The 16565-nt window shown below is 45.4% G+C and overlaps 1 protein-coding gene across 6 annotated transcripts in view; it reads left to right on the top strand.

Annotated features, from left to right (window-relative positions):
- The window catches only part of frmd4a (FERM domain containing 4A), a 371653-nt gene that overhangs the window by 306157 nt on the left and 48931 nt on the right, over positions 1-16565 (top strand). For all 6 annotated transcript variants that reach the window (XM_069907581.1, XM_069907580.1, XM_069907582.1 and 3 more), the window contains 3 exons: positions 1956-2032; positions 2661-2799; positions 4712-4853. In XM_069907581.1, coding sequence (XP_069763682.1) covers positions 1956-2032; positions 2661-2799; positions 4712-4853 — 358 coding nt within the window. The remainder of the gene's footprint in view (positions 1-1955; positions 2033-2660; positions 2800-4711; positions 4854-16565) is intronic.

The following is a 16565-nucleotide window of genomic DNA, read 5'->3' on the forward strand; positions in this document are numbered from 1 at the left end:
CTGTTCAATACTTCTATTTTCTATCATTTTTGCTTCAACCACGACTCCTGACACCCTGTTCCAGGCACCCACCACTCTCTGTGTAAATACTTAATCCCGCACACCTCCCTTACACCTCTCCCCCCCCCAACTCAAACATGTCTTCTCGTATGTGACACTTTTACCCATAGAACCATAGCCCAGAAACCAGCCCTTCAGCCCATCTAGCCTGTGCTAAACTATTATTCTGCCTCGTCTCAGTGAACTACACTCAGGCCATATCCCTCCATGCCTCTCCCATCCATGTTCTTGTCCAAATGTTTCTGAAATATCAAAATGGAGCCCACATTCTGTCCACCCCTTCAATGCCTTCTCCTGATTTTATATCCCTCTCTCAGTTTTATAGCCTGCTGCATGTGCCCTGTGGTGAAGCAAATGTTTAACAGGGTGGTCTTTCAGCAATTCAGGGCTAGATGAGCTGTATCAATAATCTCAATTCCTGCATTAATCCCAGCCATGAGTTTGATTTCCATGCCATTGCCAGCTGCGATAATTAAAACTATTTCATTAATGAATTAAATCCATTCAAGAGCTGGCATCAGTAATGGTGACCGTAAGCTGCTGGATGATGTTGATACCATCTGCATTAATGTGTCATTGACTCTTTCAAATGGGAATTTCCAGACCCTGTATGAATTCTCTGACCGTAGGCAGTGTGCATGTTCTTCATCTGGGATTTTGGCTGATGTTTCTCTCACTGTTTAGCACCGATAAAGACTGAAACGTTACCTCTCTTGTCCCACACTATCAGAGATATTTCCTTCCCCTCAATTATCCTTATGCCACTGATAAATGACTTGTTTTTTTTTCTTATTGCAAAGGGTTTGCAGCCTGAAACGTTAACTGCTTTACCCTCCACCAGTACTGTCTGGCTTGTTGAGTGCCTTAAAGCATTTTCTTTTATTTCAGATTTTCATCAACTTTATAAAATGATTTTCATTATGGTTGTCTCGATACGGGCCTTGGAAATCGGTAGCTTTGGCAAGAAAGAGATAGAGGCTTGTTCTTGCTGAATGTTGGGGAAGGCTGAATGGCCTTCGCCTGCTGCTGTATCTTTAAGGTTGAGCACGTGGAGTAAATGTCAGTGTGTAAACGTTGTGGGACGAGGAACAGCTTCTCCAACTGGGAGCTGCGGAGAACAGTTCTCACCCCAGCATCTGGACCGCCTCGAGTGTGACATTGTCCATTTGCCTCCAAGGTGACGGTCTCCCCATTTACAGCCCCAGGAGGTCTCCCAATGCGCACAGCTGGCATGTTTGAAATTCCTGATCCCTGGCTGTGTGGGTCCAAAAGACTGTCGCTCATGGTGGTGAATAAAACAGAAGATTCCAGTCACTCGGAGGAGTTGGGCTTGTTAAAGCAGTATATAGTAATTTTACTCAGGAATGCAGAGAGTCATTCAGCTGAATTTTTTATTTCTGGCTCATCACATGGTGTCTGAAAGAACCCACCCTAAAGCTTTTATTTCATTCCTCCCAGTAATAGCAAGCAGGAAATGAAGATCCCACAGGGAGCATATGATTGAATGTCTTCCCATCAGAGGGAAGGAATTATCTTCAGTACTTGTCCCGTACTGAGTCACAGATGGTTCTGCTTACAGCAGCGGAGTGAAGCATACTCAGTCCAGCAAAACACGGCGTTGCAGGACTAGGTACAAACTGGAGAGGAAAAGCAGACTACCGGAAGGGACTCGTGAGCTGGTTTTTTTTCTTCGAGAGGAAAAAAAAACCTCTTCAGGAAAACACACCCTAAGTGTTAGAAAACAGTCGCTTAATGCTGGATCTCACAGAACAGGAGAGGGAGAGTCTACAGAGTGCCAGAGCTTTCTCTAGCCATGTGCGTGAGTGTGCAGGACTCATTCATGTGTTACCAGGGTTTGGAAATACACATGCCTTTCACCCTTTTGTCTTGTTAAGATTTTCCAATGGAAGCAGTTGGAGAACCTGTACTTCAGAGAGAAGAAATTTTCTGTGGAAGTTCATGACCCACGCAGGTAAGTCACGATGCACAACTTGTAAAATGTCAAACAGCCAGGTTAACTGGGCACGCCTGGAATCTTTGCTACCTTAAATTATTGACGTACACGTACAAAGGGCAGGCATCCGTCTTGCATCCCATGTGGTTTTTACCCTGTTAAGTTAAACTTTAAGGCAGATGCGGAATTTACAAAGCAAATAACAGAAAACAGATTGAAATTTTTTAAAATTTAAATGTAGACGTACAACACGGGTACAGGCCCTTCCAGCCGATGAGTCCGTGTCGCTCAATTCACCGACGCCCCCCGGTACGTTTTGAAGGGTGGGAGGAAACCAGAGCCCCCTGGGGAAAACCCACACAGTCACAGGGAGAACGTACAAACTCCTTACAGGTAGCGTGGGATTTGAACCCCGGACCTGGTTGCTGTTGTTACAATAGTGTTACACTAAGCTGACCGTGTGCACAACATTAAAAGAATCTCTAATTTTTTGAATGGGAGGCTGAAGCCTGCTGGGAGGGGGAAGGTTGTTCATCTACAGTGTGCTGGGGATTTGTGTTTCCTGTGAAAGAGCTGTAGTGCTTGGTAATCCTATCCACACCAAGGGTTAGCATACAGCAACCTGGCTCTCTGTTTACATTCCCAGGGCCTCTGTAACCAGGAGAACCTTTGGTCACAGTGGGATTGCAGTGCATACATGGTATGCCAGTGCTGCATTGATCAAGTCAATCTGGGCGATGGCCATTAGCCAACACCAGTTCTATCTGGACAGAAAGCAGAGCAAAGTAAGTACAAACAAAAAGGGATGCCTCGGGTCAAGTGTTTCAACTCTGTGGTTTCCAACCTGAGTGCATTGGGAGCAAAGGGGTGCACTAAAAATTAGTGTGGCGGGGGGGGAATATAGAGGTAATTTTATCAGAAAAGTAAAATGAAATTAAAACACCCAGCTGTGGGGCTGCTGTTGATCCCTGGCCTTATTAACTATGTCATTCGAGGATTGTAGGGAAGGGCAGGTGAGCCGCATGTTCTACTGAGCTCTCCCACGCAAGTGTAGGAGCCACTAATTTAGCTGATTATTGCTGCGGACCTTGCTTCAAACTTGCGTTTCTCAGGCTCCAAACAGGAGCTTCCAGATTACCTCACAGTGTTTGGGAAAACATAATCGGTGGGCATGGGTGTGCACTGATCAGTTAATCCTGAGATTTGGTGAGTTCTTGTTATACACACAAGTGCCAAGTACATATGCACCGACATTCTTACTTGCTGAATCCACACAGGTTTGTGAGATACACCAACCATAATATGCCCAAATATAACAGACAAAGTTAAAATGATACATAAATAAATATTTAAAGTTCCTGTTTACGCGAGATGAAAAAACAGACATTTCAGTAGTGCAGAGATCTTTTGGTGATCCCAGAGTAGTTTAGGGTAGTTGAGGATGGTTCAGGAGCCTGACGGCTGTTGGATAAAGACAGTCCTTGAACCTAGAGGTGCTGGACCTCAGACCTCAGACCTCTGTACGCGGAGATGGCAGCGAGAAGAGGTTGTGACCAGGGTGATGGGTCCACTGTGATGTTGGCTGCCTGCTTGAGGCGACAGCTCACACAGATGTCTTCAATGGAGGGGAGACCAGTGCCTGTGATGGGCTTGGGTGTGTTTGCCACTTCCTGCAGCCTTCTGTGTTTCCAGGAGTAAGGGGTGATCATCAACTGGGATGGCTGGCAGACCCTTGGTGCTCGACCGTGATGTGCGTGCCTTCAGCTCCCTGGGTTCAGTTGATAGATATTCTGCCCAGTGAACTACACTGACCTGGGAACCACCGCTAATTTTAACCAGGCTGCGGTTTGCGGGTGGAATTTGCCCCAGTCTCTGGGCCTCAGCTGAGTCTGGCGGCAGAGAATTGAGAGTATTTAATTTAGAGATCCAGCATGGTAACAGGCCTTTCTGACCCACAGCCCGCGCTGCTGAAATACTTCCTTGCAACCAATTAACCTGCACACTCTGCATGTCTTTAGAACAAGGGAGGAAGCCCAAGTACCTGGAGGAAGCCCCATGCGGTCCCGGGGAGAAAGTATAAGCTCTTTACAGGCAGTGGTAGATTTGAACTTAGGTCTAAGCTAAGGGCTATGCTGACCCCCAAATCTAGTCGGATCATTGTCCACAAATTAGCACAGATCTTTCCAATGTTAAAAGAAATACTGATGCTTCAGAAATGCTTAACTGGCAACGAAGAATCCCTGGGTTGTTCGGAGATTGTGTAGAGTTCTAGGGAAATGCATCTCCCTGTTATGCTTGAGGGGCTACTACCCAATGTGGAGTTCAGCTTTATTGTCAGAACATACATGACATCACATGCAACCCTGAGATTCTTTTTCCTGCGGGGCAGGCAGAATTACCATTTCAATCTGATTCAATGTGCACATAAACGTAAACAAACTGCAATGCAGAGAGAATTTTTAAAAATTAATTAAATGGACAAGTAAGAGTCCTTGAATGAGTCCCTGATTGAGTTTGTCACTGTGGAGTCTGATGGTGGAGGGGGAGCAGCTGTTCCCGAACCTGGGGGTGCGAGTCTTGTGGCACCGAGACCTCTTTCCTGATGGCAGCAGGGAGAACAGAGCGTGTGCTGGGTGGTGCGGGTCCTTGATGATCGCTGCTGCTTGGATTGATCACTGCCTTTGTTGCTTCACTCAGTCAAAAATCCACGCAGCGAGAAGTCTGAGCGAAATTGCTATCGACCTAACCGAGACGGGCACACTGAAGATGTCGAAGCTGGCCAACATGGGGAGCAAAGGGAAGATTATCAGTGGCAGTAGTGGAAGTCTGCTCTCGTCAGGTAACCCCACCACGGGGGGCTCACTGTTATCCAGCTCCATCTCTCAAAGAATGGTTTCGTTCCACTGGGTGTCAGTTTGCCAGCTGGCAAAAACTACATTTAAAAACTCAATTAATTCTTAAGACAGGTTGTTGGTAAGTGATTTTGTGCAAAGTATGTCTGGACTGATTGCAAACAATCTCCCACAGAATTGAAGAGACCGATCTTCAGCAGCTTCTCCCAATAATAGCAGGCCAATGTTGACAGGTTAACAGTGAGTGGAGGATAGTTACGTGGATGGTGGATGCTGGAACTCTGGAAACAGTCCGCAGTATGGGCAGCATCCACAGACAGAGAATCAGGAGTTACCACTCATATTGAAACCCTTCGTCAGAACTGGGTCTTGGATCTGAAATGTTAACTCCTGCTTCTCTTCCTACAGACGCTGCCTCAGGGCAGCAGAAGGTCGGGCTCTGATTTGCTGTCAGTGACATTCTCTAAGGAGCAACACAGTCCTCTGGGTTGGGGGGGGAGGGTGCACAGATTGAAATCATAAAATACTTTTTATGTGGTCAGTAGAAGAGAAGTACGAAAGAAGCCAACTAAATGATTGATTCACAGGGATGGGGGCCCTTAAACTTTGAGTAGACTCCAAAGAGTGGGAAAAAAAGGTTGAGAATGGCTAGTGTCGAAAAATGAGAGGCCATCTCAATGAGGAACAGGCCCTTCAGCCCACCAATCTGTGCTGACCCATGAGTCTGTGCTGAACATAATGTCCAAATCAAGCTAAATCTTTACAGCCGTGACATAAAAGAGTTTGAGTGAGATCGACGGGGAAGATGCTGAGAGGAAGATTCTCCTCATGGGGCGAGGGGACAAGATCTCCCAGAAAGAGCATTTTCTATAAGAGTTGCTTAGAAATTGTGCAGATAAAATATCCAAGTTGCTGATAGTGAGAACAGGAGTGGATGTCCTCAACGACTCAAGGTCTTTTGATCCTGTTCTACCTTTGAGTAAGAGAGTGGCTGATGTTTGGCCTCAACTCTACTCCTTGCTTTTTCCTGGTAACTCTCTGCTCTAGTCCATTGGTTCTCAACCTTTTCCTCTCACATTCCACTTGAAGTAATTCCTCACTAACCACAGAACATCCTATGTCATTAGATCCTCTCCAGTTAGTAAGGGATTACTTAAGGTGGCCTGTAAGTGGGGGAATATGAAGTTGAGAACCACTTCTCTGGCCGCTGTTTCCTACCTTGCTGTTCTTCCTTTTAACCTTTTCTCTTGCAATTATTAATCCAGTTCTCCATTGAAGCTTCAGTTATATCTGTCAGGCACTATAGTACAGATTCATTCACAGCTATTCCTGAAGCTGATGGTGTGAGTCTTGTGGCACCGTGACCTCTTTCCTGATGGCAGCAGTGAGAACAGAGTGTGTGCTGTCCTGTCTTCATTGGTACTTTGTTTATCATGTTGAATCTGGAGACCAACTCTTTGGACAGAGGTCGGTGTAGGAGCCTGACCAAGAGGGCATACTGTGTCTGTGTTGACCCTGGGAGATCAAGCACACATAAGGAAAGGCAGAGTAGCTAGGGCTTTTGTCTTTGGAATGACAGAGGGTAAGAGGTAACTTTGTAGAGGTATATAAAATTATGAGAGGCCTAAATATAGGGCATAGGAAACATTTTGAATATTGAAAGGCGTGGACAGAGTAGATGTGGAAAGGTTGTTTCCCATGGTGGGAGAGCCTCGGACAACTTCAGGATTGAAGGGCGTCCACTTAGAACAGAGGTGCGGAGGAGTTTCTTTAGCCAGAGGGTGGAGAATCGGTGGCATTTGTTGCCACAGGGAGTTGTGTATTTAAGGCAGAGATTGATAGGTTCTTGATTAGCCAGGGCATCAAAGGTTATGGGGAGAAGGCCAGGCAGTGGGGGTGAGTGGGGAAATGGATCAGCTCATGATTAAATGGTGGGGAAGACTTGATGGGTTACTTGTGCTCCTATAGTTTAATAGAGTGGTCAACCACCACCTTTTTCCCAGGGAAGCAATGGCTAATACCAGAGGACATCTGTTTAAGGTGAGTGGAGGAAAGTTTGGGAGAGAGTTCAGAGGTAAGGTTTTTTTATAGAGTAGCGGGCGCCTGGAAACCATTGCTGGGGGTGGGGATGGAGACTGGTACAATAGGGACATTTAAAAGACACATAGGGACTTGGATGTAAGAAAATTAAAGAGTTATGGGTGTGAGGGAAGGAAGGATTAGATGGACCATGGTGTAGGCCAACACAACATTGTGGGCCAAAGGGTCTGCTCTGCACCTGTTCTATTCCTCCATTAATCCTTATCCCTGAAATAAAGACAAACTCCAGCACAATTAATCACATTCCTCTTCACGTCCTGGATGAATGTTTTGAGTACAGATGCACCCAAATTCTTAACTTGCTGCAACTTCCCAGCTACATAACAACAAATTAAAGAATAATTAACACAAAAGAGAAAAAAGGGCAACAAATATGGAAGGAAGTGAAAAATAACTAAATTAAGAGTGTTCACATCACAGATCTACTCATACCTCTTAAGCACAGAAATGATGAATGAGTGGTACAATTCCTGTGACCCCTATTAACCACAGCCCCTTTATCTGCTCAATATTCAGCAAAGAATCCTCTTGCCCAATCCCATTATTCTGTGGAAGAGAAAGAAATTCCTTTCAGCTGTCAACCAGCTTGTATGATTTTTCCAATTGAAATTACCCATGAAACAGATCTTTTGTATTGGCTTTTCTGCGTGTTTTTTTTTAGAAATAAATCACAGTTAATTTTGCTTTTTTCAAACGTCTCCCCCGTAGTTTGAGAAAATGAGTTGGATGTAAGCCAGCTGAAATAATTGGAATCACGAAATTGAATTGAATCACAGAGTGGATGAATGTTGGAATCCTGTGATTGCAGTGTCCTTAAACTGTCTGTCAGACCAATACTTCTGTGGCTATTTTCGGTTGTGTTTAGCGGGTGTGGAAATGTTGGAGAGGGCTTTGTGCTGACCTTTTGAGAGGGTAGAGGTGTTGTTTTCATACTTTTCCGACATGCTGGCTGTGGGCCCAAGTGTGTGGCGATTAAAGTATCCGCCTCCACCACCTTCTCACACATTCACAGTCCTCTGAGCGATTTAAAAAAATAACATCTCTTGACTCTATCTTTGAAATCTTTGTTGGCCTATATTCAAATTTATTATCATCCGACTGTACAACTCGATGAATCAGTGTTCTCCAGTCATGCAAAACCACATCCAGACAAACAATACATAGGCAGTATGTATCTGCATATTTAAAATAATGAAATATTGTTTAATACGTAGGGTCTCAGCGGGTTGTACGAAGAACTGTCATTCAATAGTCTCGCTGTGATAATGATTATGAGTTTACTGTCATACACATTGTACAATGTTCATATGCACTGGAATACTTCCTTGCTGAAGCTGAACAGGTACTTTGTAAATAAAATCTATGATTAGTGAAGTAATTGAATTGCATTAAAAGACAATAAATACACAAGGTAGATAATAAATATTCACAGCAATTCTAGTGGAAAAATAAGCTTTGCAAATAATGCAGACGGTTCATTTGTGGTGTGGCCTCAGTCCCTGATCAGTGTAACAAGCGGATGTTCAAGAACTTGAGAGCTGTTGGAAAGAAACTGTTCTTGAACCGAGAAGATCTGGTCTTCCAATAACCTTCTGCCTGAAGGGAGCAGTGACAAGAGGTTGTGACCAGCAAATTTATAGATTGCATAATAAAGGAAACTGCAGCAATTTATGTCAGTTAATTAAGGAAACTGCAGCAATTTATGTCAGTTATAGAATTAACACTTTTGTAACCTCAAGCATCATTTCTGAATTCTGTGAGGGGCCGATTATTGATTTATCATCCCTACTGTATAACATGGGGAAAGGGCTTAGTGGGGAGTTCATCTTCCTGAAGGACTCTGTCCTGAAATGTTGACAATCCCTTTTCTCCCACTGATGCCTGCTCAATCTTCTGATGGTTTAGAAAACTTAGAAGGCAGATCCCAGTTGGTTATTGTCGAACGCATTGTACAATGTCGACATGCAACAAAATTCTTACTTTTTGCAGCCAAACAGGTACTTTGTTTTTAAAAAAAAACTGCAAAGCAACAACATAATTGAATTAAGAAAGCAATAAATACTCAAAAATTGCTAGGTAATAAATATTCACAGTTGCAGTTTGTACAAGAAAAGGAAGGTGAGAGTCCAGTAGTGCAGACGGATATTTCGGTAAGTCTTGGAGCAGTTTACAGTTAGGGTTTGGGTAGTAAACAGAGGTTCGAGAGCCTACACCAAACCAGACACTTCAAGTTCACTGTCATCCGATTGTACAAGTCCAACCCAGCGAAACAGTGTTCTCCAGTCCTCGGTGCAAAACACGCAGACACACACCCAGACACAACACACACCCAGACAAGCAATACATATTCAGGTCAAATATTCATATATAAAAATAAATAAATATTTTAAATGAATATGAGCGCCTTGGATAGTTAGTGTGAGCAATTCCTTTGGTCATTCACCATCCTCACTGCCCGTGGGAAGAAGCTGTTCCTCAGCCTGGGGGTGCTGGCTCTCATCCTCCTGGATCTATCTCTTCCTTGACGGGAGCAGCTGGAAGGTGCTGTGTGCAAGGTGGAAGGGGTCCTCAATGATTTTGCGCACCCTCTTCAAACAATCCCGATAGATCACATTAATGTGGGGGGGGTGGGGGGGGGAAAGATTCCCATCACCATACGAGACTCTCATATTGCAAAGCAACATTTTTATAGATAAATACTTGTCCTGCATACGTATTGTTTGTATATGAGCTACGTCTATGCGTCTGCGTGTTTTACACGAGGACCGGAGAATGCTGTCTCATCAGGTTGTACTTGTGCAATCAGATGGCAATAAACTTGACTTGAAATGAGATCGAGGCAGTCCGTCGAGATGCTGTAAGCATGCGTGCCTTATAGTGGCAGGGAGGGAGAGTGGGGGAGGTGAATGTAGTCGTGCCAGGTCATTGTTACTGAACATTCCAGAAATATCCGGTTCGTTGAGAGACTGATAACGATCAAGAAAAGTATGGTTAAAATAGGAGTAACAAGTTCTGCACAGATTGTTTCTCTGCTCAGCTGATCGCTCTGCTTATCCAGATTGGGGCCCAACACAATAGAGCCTCAGCTGCACCGGATACAGGTAGCCAGTAAACAGCAGTGCCTGCCAGACGAGGTGGATGCTCTACAGCCCTGGCTGGTGGGCCTTTGCCGTGCTGTTCAGCTTGCTGGATGAATCTCAAGGACATCCAAGCAGTGAAACACGAAAGTCTGCAGATGCTGTGATTGTAGTAAAAACACAACTGAAATGCTGGAGGAACTTGACCAGTCTTTCAGCATCCATAGGAGACAAAGATGTATTGCCGATGTTTTGGGCCTGAGCCCTTCCTCAAGGAATAAGCAGAATGATCAAAAAACAGGAAATCTCAGAATAGAGAAAGTGCCAGCTGGGGGAAGGGATCCAGACCAACAAAAGATGTTAATTGGACATGGTGAGGGGAGGGGAGAATTGATTATATCTGTGCAAAAGGAGACAGGGAAAAGGGAGAGAGACTGAGAAGGTCAGTTCAGCTCTGAAAGCTTCTTCAGGAAAGGTAGTGTGAGCAAGGAGTTGTCCTGTTCCCTTGTTGGCCATGATGTCCCAGTGTCATACTGCACAGAAACAGACCCTTCAGCCCATGTCCACAGTCAACCACCCACATACTAACCTGATATTCATGCTGATTTTTATTTTCCTTCACTTCCCATCAACTCCCCACAGATTGAACTATTTCCCTACGATATACAGCGACCAGTTAATTTACTTCCTCGCATGGTTTGGGGATTTTGAGATTTGGGTGTCATGATTGGGGTAGCGGTTAGTGCAACGTCATTTCAGCGCCAGCGATAGGGACAGGGGTTCGAATCCCATGCTGTCTATAAGGAGTTTGTACATTCTCCCCATGTGGGCATGGCTTTTCCTCAGGGGCTTCTGTTTCCTCTCACCATTTAAAATGTACCGGGGCTTATAAATTGATTGGGTGCAATTGGGTGGCATGGACTCGTGGGTCGAAATGGCCTGTTATTGTGCTGTATGTCTACATTTGTTTTTAATTGGAACCGGAGAAGCCAGGAGAAACTCCACACAGATAGTGACGCAGGTCAGGATCGAACCCAGGTCTCCACTGCTCTGAGGTAGGGACTTGACCTGCAGTGTCCCGTGCCAGGAATGTGACACTCTGCATTCCCTGAAGCATTGGAGAATTCAGTTTCTGAATTGGTATGGAGGACATGCAGCACTGGAGGAAGAGGGGAATCAGAGAGGCCTCAGATTGCTGGGGAAGATCCCACAGTAGTGTTTCATGGAACCACTGGAGAGTTCACACAGGAGACTGCAGAGGCTGAAAACCTGAAGCTAACCGCCATCTGCTGGAGGAACTCAGCAGGTCAACCAGTATCCGTGGGGGAGAAAGATTTCCAACCAAAACCCAAAGGATTGCTTCTCGAAATACAATTCTTTCTCCTCCATGGATGCTGAAAAATCTCTCGATGGGCACGTCGTTATTACTTTGCTGTTTGTGAGAACTTGATCTGCAAAACGACGGCCATATTTTCTGAGTTGTAACAGCATCTGCACTTTATTGGTTGAAGTTCTTTCTCTTACTGTATATGTCAGTGTAGAAGGGCAACTGGGTGTATTAGACGACCACAGCATTTCCACTTAAAATGTAGGTTTTGAGCTGTACTCACTGTTTGGGAAGTCTGGCCCCAATTGACCTTTATCAACCATCCCACTGACCAGTGGAGAGATGTGGTTAAGCACACTACCAAAAAACAAAGTCTTGTTTATTTAAAATTTAGCTAATCAATTTCAAGTCATGGCAAAATACTGTCAATTACCAACCAGATGCATCAAATGTTCCCAGCTGGTGTAATGTGAACACTAGTGACGTCACCTCGGCATTGGTTCTTTTACAGGAACATATCTGGTGTGGAGTTAAAACTCAGCAGGTCAAAGTGTCCTTTATTGTAGCAAAGGCAAAATTACAGAACTGACATTTCAGGCTTGGGCCCTTCATCAAAGTACGAGAAAATGCTGGCAGGCATCTGAACAAAAGAGTAGGAGGGGTAGGAAGGCAGGAGATGATAGGTGGAGAAAGGAGGGAGGAGACAGCACTGATTAGGGGGAGGGGGGATGGCTGGGTGGGTGGAGGAACTGGAAAAATAGGAAATGGGGGCGAGGGAAGAAAAGGTGAGCAGGTTTAATGGAAAGTAGTGGTCAATGTTAAGACCATCTGGATGGAGGGTGCCCAGACAGAAAATAAGATGTTGTTCCTCCAGTCTGCAGGTGATCAGGGTGGGACAGTACATAAAGCCATGGAAGTGATTGCGGGAGTGTGTCCCGGAATTGAAATGGTTGGCCACTGGGAGGTTGCTGTGGTGGCGGACGGAGCAGAGATGCTGAACGAAGTGATCTCCCAATCTGCGACCGGTCTCTCTGATGTAGAGAAGGCCACAAAGGGAGCAGCAGATGCAGTAAATCAGTCCCGTGGATGTACAGGTGAAGTGTTGCTTCACTTAAAGGCCTGTTTGAGGCCCCAGAACATGGGTACAGGGGAAGGTGCCGGGGATGTGATGGATGGGGAGGTATGAGTGCACCAGGGAATCGCAGAGGGAGCGATCCCTGCGAAAAGCCGAGAGGGGAGGAAAAATGTGTCTGGTGGTGGGATCCTGTAGTAAGTGCCAGAAATTCTGGTGGATGATGTGTTGGATGCTGAGGCAAGTGGGGTGGTAGGTGAGGATGAGGGGGATTCTATGTTGGTTGTGTCTGGGGGCAAAGGGGGCCAGGGCAGATGAGCAGGAAATGGAGGAGATATGGGTGAGGGCTGACCTGATGGTGGTTGAGGGGGAAGCCACGTTTGTGGAAGAGGGCAGACATTTCAGAAGCTCTGGACTGGAAGACCTCGTAGTGGGAGCAGATTCGGCGGAGAGGGAGAAATTGAGAGCAGGGGATGGAATCCTTGCAGGGGGCAGGGTGAGGAAGTGTAGTCCAGGTAGTTGTGGGGATTGGAGGGTTTGTCAGTGGAAAGTTTGTCTCCTGAGATGGAGACAGAGAGATTCAAGAAGGGGAGAGTGTTATCAGAGAGGGACCAGGTGAGTTTGAGATTGGAGTGAAAGTTGGATGAGAAGTGGATAAAGTTGACAAGCTCATCTTGGGTGCATGAGGCAGCCCCAATATGATTGTCAATGTACCAGAAATTTTACCGTTTGCTTGAAATTGATTTACTGATTATATATTATACTGTAAAAATGTTGACATAAAGTACACAGCAGAATCCTATTTGTCGACTGTTGCAAATGGCGACTGGTAGATGCAGTTAGTTTAATTTGCCGTGCTGTTATTTTAAGGTATGTTAGACTGGTTTATAATATATTTTTATTGTTTTAATATAACTTTACTCTTCCCAAGTGCAAGTTTCAGTAGAAAAATATTTAGTGGTAGGACTGTAGGTGTTATCCAAGTGTCTTATGCGGTTCTTCATTGCCATGGGGGACTCTAAACCACAGGATATTAAGGCTTGGGTTTTATATTTGGGGAATAAGATGATCCCTGGTTTTTTTGGGGTGACATTTTTAAGGTTCAAATTCCTTCTTATATGCCAACATATGTTTACTCTGAACATAGAAAGAGCATTGATGCTCAACAGAGTTGTGAACTCACTCACCACACCCTCTCCCCTTCTCCCCAATCACCTCCGTCTATAACTCCCATTGGAAAAGCAGCCAACATATTAAAAGTCATCCCATCCCAGCTATACTCTCTCCACCCGTCTCCTGGCAGGAAGAAGGTCCACAAGTGTGAGATCACCCCCCCCCCCCCCCCACCAGGTTCAGGTACAGTTTCTTTTCCACTGTTATCAGACTCCTGAATGGCCCCCAAAATAGAAAAATGCCTGGACTCCGTACCAACTGGTTTCTCTGTCACTCTGCACTTTTGCACGGTGTCTTCCTGTTGTCCTTTGCATGAGCTGTTTCTGCTCGCGAAACAACCTCTATCGCTGCATCTTGGTACGTGTGACAATAAATTAAATTAAATGCCACTTTTGGGGGTAGGAGTCTGTCGTTATGGGAGGGGTCTCCAGGGCAACGAATGGGTGACATTGAACCACATTTACAGGCACAAAAAGGGCAACCATTGGCCCGACATGGAGGGACCTTTTGCCCACTTGTGGTGCTGACATATTGGTACAGCAATTGAGGTATAGGTAAAGTCAAGCAATATGTAACAATAATACCTCTCTAGAATATCCCACAGGGATCCTTGTCCTTCCTCTGAGCAGGAAGTTGAGACCCAGGGATCAATTTCCAGCCACTTTTACTTTCGTGTCCTTGAGTTTCACTGTGTGTTTAAGGCAGGAAGTGAGCTGGGAGGTTATGCTTCAATTGCCGTTCAATACCACAACTGCTTTATGAGCAGCTCAGTAATGCAGTGAATAACTGAGCAGATATTCCAGAGTTTGACCTGTTCAGTAGTTCCTTAAGACCATAAGACATGGGAGCAGAAATAGGCTATTCAGCCCATTGAGTCCGTCCCGCCATTTAATCATGAGCTGATCCATTCTCCCACTCAGTCCCACTGCATGACCTTCTCTCCATAACCTTGGATGCCCTGACTAATTCCATAATCTTTCTTAAATACACCCAATGACCTGGCTCCACAACTCCCCACAGCAACAAATTCCACAGATTCACCTCCCTCTGGCTGACAAAAATTTCTCCACATTTTTCAATCCTGAAGTTGTGCCCTCTTGTCCTAAAGTCTCTCACCTTGGGAAACAACCTACTCTGTCTTTTCAACATTCAAAATGTTTCAATAATATCCCCCCCCCCCCCCCTCATTCTCCTAAATTCCAATGAGTACAGGCCAAAATCTGTCAAATGCTCCATGTATGATCACCCTTTCATTCCTGGAATCATCCTTGTGAACCTCCTTTAAACCCTCTCCAACTTAAGCACATCATTTCTTAAATGAGGAGCCCAAAACTGCTCACAATTCTCCAAGTGAAGTCTCCCCACTGCCTTATAGAGCCCCGACATCACACCCCTGCTCTTGTATTCTATTCCTCTCGAAATGAATGCCAGCAAGTGCGAGGTGTTTCCATTTTGGGAAGTAAAACCGGGACCTTGCACATGAATGGTAGGCCCTTGGAGAGTACAATAGGACGGAGAAACCCAGAGGTTCAGGTACACAGATCCAGGGTGGTATAGTGCAGAGTGGTGAAGAGCGTGTTTGGCACACTTGCCTTCATCTGTCAGGGCGCTGTACACGGGCCTTGGGGCTTCATGTTAAGATACAAGGTGTTCATGAGACCACATTCAGACGGTTGGGCGCAGTAATAGGAAAGATGTCATCAAGCTGGGAAAGGTGCAGAAAAGCTTCACGAGAATGTTGCTAGGACTGGAAGGCTTGTTATAAGTAGAGGCTGGATAAGCTGGGACTATTCTCCTTGAAGCACCAGCGATCAGGTCTGGGGTTCGAATCCCACACTGTCTGTAAGGAGTCTGCGTGGAATTTCCTCGCACCTTCAAAAGATACTGGGGGTTGTAGGTTAATTGGGTGCAATTGGGGGGCATGGCCCTGTTACCTGTGCTGTATGTGTAAGTCTAAATATTGAATCTGAGAGGGAAAAGATTTAAAAGGGAACTGTTTAGCAATGTTCTTGCATGGAGTGTGTGTAGAACAAGCAAGCCAGAGAAAGTGGTGGGAACGGGAACATTTGTACAGGTACACAAATGGGAAAGATTTAGAGATACATTGAACAAGGGCAATGGGATTAGATGGGCAGTTGAGTCTGAGAATTGGAAGAGGGAAGCTGCTACATTCCTTGGGTAAGGAACACAATCCGGATTCAGGAATCCCAAGGGAATTCTAAGAAATGTACCAATATGGAGCAGTCTGTTCAGATATTCTGACAGCCATGGGGTTCGGACTGTATAAACATGAGACTTATAAGTCATGAGGCAGACTCTCTTTTGGTGAGACTAGCTGCTTGTGGCAGTGCTTCTTGCTGTAATGGAGTTCTCGCACTTTGCAAAGTGATTAAAATAGTTTTTTTGCAACTTTATTCATGTTTGTTTTCAAACAACCTCAGGTTCACTTCAACAGGTCAGTGATAGGTTGGGTGGAAGGGTCTGTGTCCGAGCCATCTAACTCTGACACTGCGTTAGGGCTGATTGACTTTACGGAATCCTGGGTGTCCGGGGTGAGCTGTTCAAACTAACTCGCGGCGCACCTTGAACACACCAGCTCCAGGAGGCCCCGGCTCTTGTTATTGAAAGGAGCCATTCTCATTCTGGGTGGTCATCAATGAGCTGACCAAGGGTGGGAGTCACAGATTCGTCCACATGTGGGGCAGGAAGTGGCTGGTGGGGGAGATCCTCCTTCCTCCACCTTGGTGGGATCTTCACTTGGTCCAACCCTGAGAGCTGAGGAGTTCATCACCTTCCCAAGTAGAGTAGTGACGAGCCAGTAATCAATGAGGATGTTGCATGTTTTCAGAAGGACTTTGAGAACATTCTCAAATTCTTCCTTTGCCCACTGGGTAAAAGGTCTTCTTGTCCCAGAGCTGAGATTAGGGAGCCTTTCTCAGGAGTCTGTCCA

The sequence above is a fragment of the Narcine bancroftii genome, chromosome 13, assembly GCF_036971445.1.
Source record: "Narcine bancroftii isolate sNarBan1 chromosome 13, sNarBan1.hap1, whole genome shotgun sequence".
NCBI classification, from domain to species: Eukaryota; Metazoa; Chordata; class Chondrichthyes; order Torpediniformes; family Narcinidae; genus Narcine; species Narcine bancroftii.